The sequence below is a fragment of the Conger conger genome, chromosome 1 (assembly GCF_963514075.1).
Source record: "Conger conger chromosome 1, fConCon1.1, whole genome shotgun sequence".
Classification (NCBI taxonomy): Eukaryota; Metazoa; Chordata; class Actinopteri; order Anguilliformes; family Congridae; genus Conger; species Conger conger.
This window is the reverse complement of record NC_083760.1, coordinates 2,797,893-2,801,129: the sequence shown is the minus strand read 5'-3', so window position 1 is coordinate 2,801,129 and position 3,237 is coordinate 2,797,893. Positions and strand designations below refer to the sequence as shown.

At 47.5% G+C, this 3,237-nt stretch overlaps 1 protein-coding gene across 1 annotated transcript in view; it reads right to left on the bottom strand.

The window, feature by feature from the left end:
* sh3d21 (SH3 domain containing 21) overlaps positions 1-2,540 on the bottom strand; it is a 25,851-nt gene extending 23,311 nt beyond the window's left edge. Inside the window, exon 1 of the mRNA XM_061260226.1 lies at positions 2,383-2,540. Coding sequence (XP_061116210.1) covers positions 2,383-2,386 — 4 coding nt within the window. The 5' untranslated portion in view covers positions 2,387-2,540. The remainder of the gene's footprint in view (positions 1-2,382) is intronic.
* Positions 2,541-3,237: the final 697 nt, after the last annotated feature.

Sequence of the window (3,237 nt, the reverse complement as noted above, 5' to 3'; positions counted from 1 at the left end):
TTTTGATTTGAGCTACCTCTTGGCAAGGTCTTGTCAAAGAGATTTTTTAAAATCTCAATGAGAATTTACCTAGTTAAATAAAAAATAAAAAATATTAAAATAAAAAAACGATAATTCAACCCTGGCAGGGAAAGCGTCTGTGGGCGGTGCAGGAGGAGGCCACAGGACGTCTCTGTGCCACACTCATCCGTCAGCTCTCTCTTCTTCAGGGGAGGGGTGGTGATCACTTCTCCAGTTTTCCTCTCATCCTCTGCAGTGTGTGTTTGTGTCTCTCTGGGCTACTTCCCCAGCGATGTCTCTGGAGAATGTGTGTCCAGAGGCAGCGTGGTCTACTGAGCACACGCGTTACTCCGCTCAACCCCTCAACACAGCAGGGCTCAGCACGACATTACCACAACACCAATAAACACGACTCAGCGCTTATAACGGCTCATCTCGCCCGGGATCTACGCTCAAGCCCCGCACTTTCGTCTTTCTTCACATGATGCGAGCGTCTAGGATGACAAAAACATGTTGCGGTTATTTGACGTTCTTTGACTTTGTTTTGAAACGTCCCTCGTAGCGTCGGTTTCAGCACAGCAGAATAAACGGCTCGAGGGGCCAGACTCGCTCAGAGGACGAATATCACTGCCAGGTGCCTGAGGAACAGGACAGGTGGCAAACCAGATACTGAGACTTCAGGCGAATGAGGATTATTCTCAGTTCTGCATCGAGGCCACGATGCCGCACGCTTCCGCCCTTCTGCTGATCCTGGCTGAGTGGTGTCTCAGCCGCGGGGGAAGCACGAGACAACTGAGAACAGAGACTGAACCCTTAAACGGCCGTCATCTCAAACAGCCAGGACCGAGCGTGCGTCAGCGCAACACCACACTCCCGTGAGTCAGCAGTTTGGGGCGAGGAAACAGAGACGTCAGCTCCTCTCCTTACCCACGCGGAGCGCAAGCGCATCATTTTGCTCGTACGTGGACTTTTCTTAAACTAATATATACACTGATAAATATATTTCACAGCATTTTTGCAATATTAAGACAACAGAAATTACTATAGTGATGAATATAGTTTCAGTATATTGAGTTATTAAGGGGATTTTTTAACACACTCACAAAACAATTGTAGTCAGGTTGAATGAGTGAAATCGGCCTCTATCTCAGTCACTGACATGGAAAATGTGCCTACATATAGGCAAGAGTGCATTTTTCTGACTAATATAACATTTAGAGGGGCATTCAGAGTGGCCTTTTCGCCCACCTAGGCGACAATAAACGGTGTCTCCGCTCAGAAAACGGACTCAGAGTTCGCGGGCTTTTGGGAAGATTAAGCAGCAGGACGCAGGGCACAGAGGCTCCATTGTGTGTCCTTCCCTTCCCTTAGCTAATGTTTACCGCCCGCTCATTCTCTCAGGTCCGTGTAAAACCTCCCGTCTTCCACGGCAGGAACGCCAGACAGCAAGGATGTGCAGTCCCTCTCCGGGAACACTAACATATTTGAGGGGACTCGTACATCCACGGCAGATGGGGCTGATTCCTTGTTGGTTGGTTAACGGAGTTTCTTATGAACTCTATACACAGATATGTGTATGGGCACGTCATTTATTAGGCTATCAGAAGTCACATGACTTATTTCCATCACGGTCCTGGTGCTATGAAATACTATACCAGCTCAGATACCCCCACCCTCACCATGGGCTAAATCACACTCTGGGTATATGACCCTCCCTGCCAGCGATCGTAAATAAAGGCTGTAATCGGCTTGGAATGCCCTGTTTGTAGGCTTTGGCAACAGGTAGGTGTATTCACTCTATTGACACTGAACCAGTTTATAATTCTGACATCATCTTATCAGACCGTTCATATATGTATTATATATAAATATATATATATATATATGAAGACCGCTGCCATGTTGTGGGGGTCGAGGATGCTTACTATTGGCTGAAAAGTGACCGAGCAACCAGCATGCAGGTCCTGTTTCTGCTGAAGCTCTGACAGTACTTATTCATATTCTGAAAGTAAAAGGTTCCATCTCCAAGTTTGTTGACAATGGTCTCCGTCTTTGGTGAGTCGTAGGACAATCCTAACAGCTTCAACAACAACAGCAACAACAACCCAGAGAACTCAACTCCCAAACAGGCAGTACGTGACGTGATGTTGCTGTGCTGAAAAGCGTTACCGCTCTGAAGCATTTTCATCGCGATGCAGATTAGGACGTAGTTTTCCATACGCAAATATCAGACCATAGGCATTTGAAACACTTAACGTCCGTCATAAAGGAAAGGCAGTGCGAACAGCAACAACCGCAAACAAACCCAACAAGAAGAAACTGTCAAATTAAGCTCAGAGATGAGGAGAGAAGAGAGGGAGAGAGGGAGAGAGGTGACCTTACCCATGGCCTCGGGAAGCGTGTGTGGTCGTTCTCCTCAGAATCCCAGCTCAACGCAGTCCTCACGCTCAGGTGAGACGGAGAAGCAGGTGGCCTCAGTCCTTGATCCACCCTGTCAAACATTAACATGGAAGAACTTTCCCAACGCGAGTCCAAACACGTCACAGAGAGAGAGAGAGAGAGAGAGAGGGGGGGGAAGCATAAACAGGTGGGACAGGTTTGTGTGGGGGAGAGAGAGAGAGAGAGAGAGAGAGAGAGAGAGGAGGAGGAGGAATGACTATCCCAGCTGACAGGATTTTTTTTTTTTCTTCTTTCAGTTCCTTGATCCAGCAAGGCCAGGTAAAGGTGTGGTAAAATAAAAATACCTTTACACATAAACAAGGGGAGTTCCCACTTCTGTGAAGTACAATACAAGAAAAATAAGAAATGTATATTTCTTCCTGCTGGCAGTAATTGTTGGCTTGTTCAGCACTGCTTAAGACAGTATTAACGCAGGCACCTGACAGTGTACGAACAGGAGTATTAATACAGGTACCTGACGGTGTACGAACAGGAGTATTAACACAGGCACCTGACGGTGTACGAACAGGAGTATTAACACAGGCACCTGACGGTGTACGAACAGGAGTATTAACACAGGCACCTGACGGTGTACGAACAGGAGTATTAACACAGGTGCCGGAGGAGTGTTTGGGCTGCAGTTTATCAGAGACCATAATGAGGTGCATAAATACTCTCACGTCTCACTGAATAAAAACTCCTCAGCCATCGCTAAACGGAGGGTAACGCGGTGGCAAGCAATCCCCCGCAGGCTCCTCACAGACCGTCCTCGGGGGGGGGGGGGGTTCTGCTCATTAT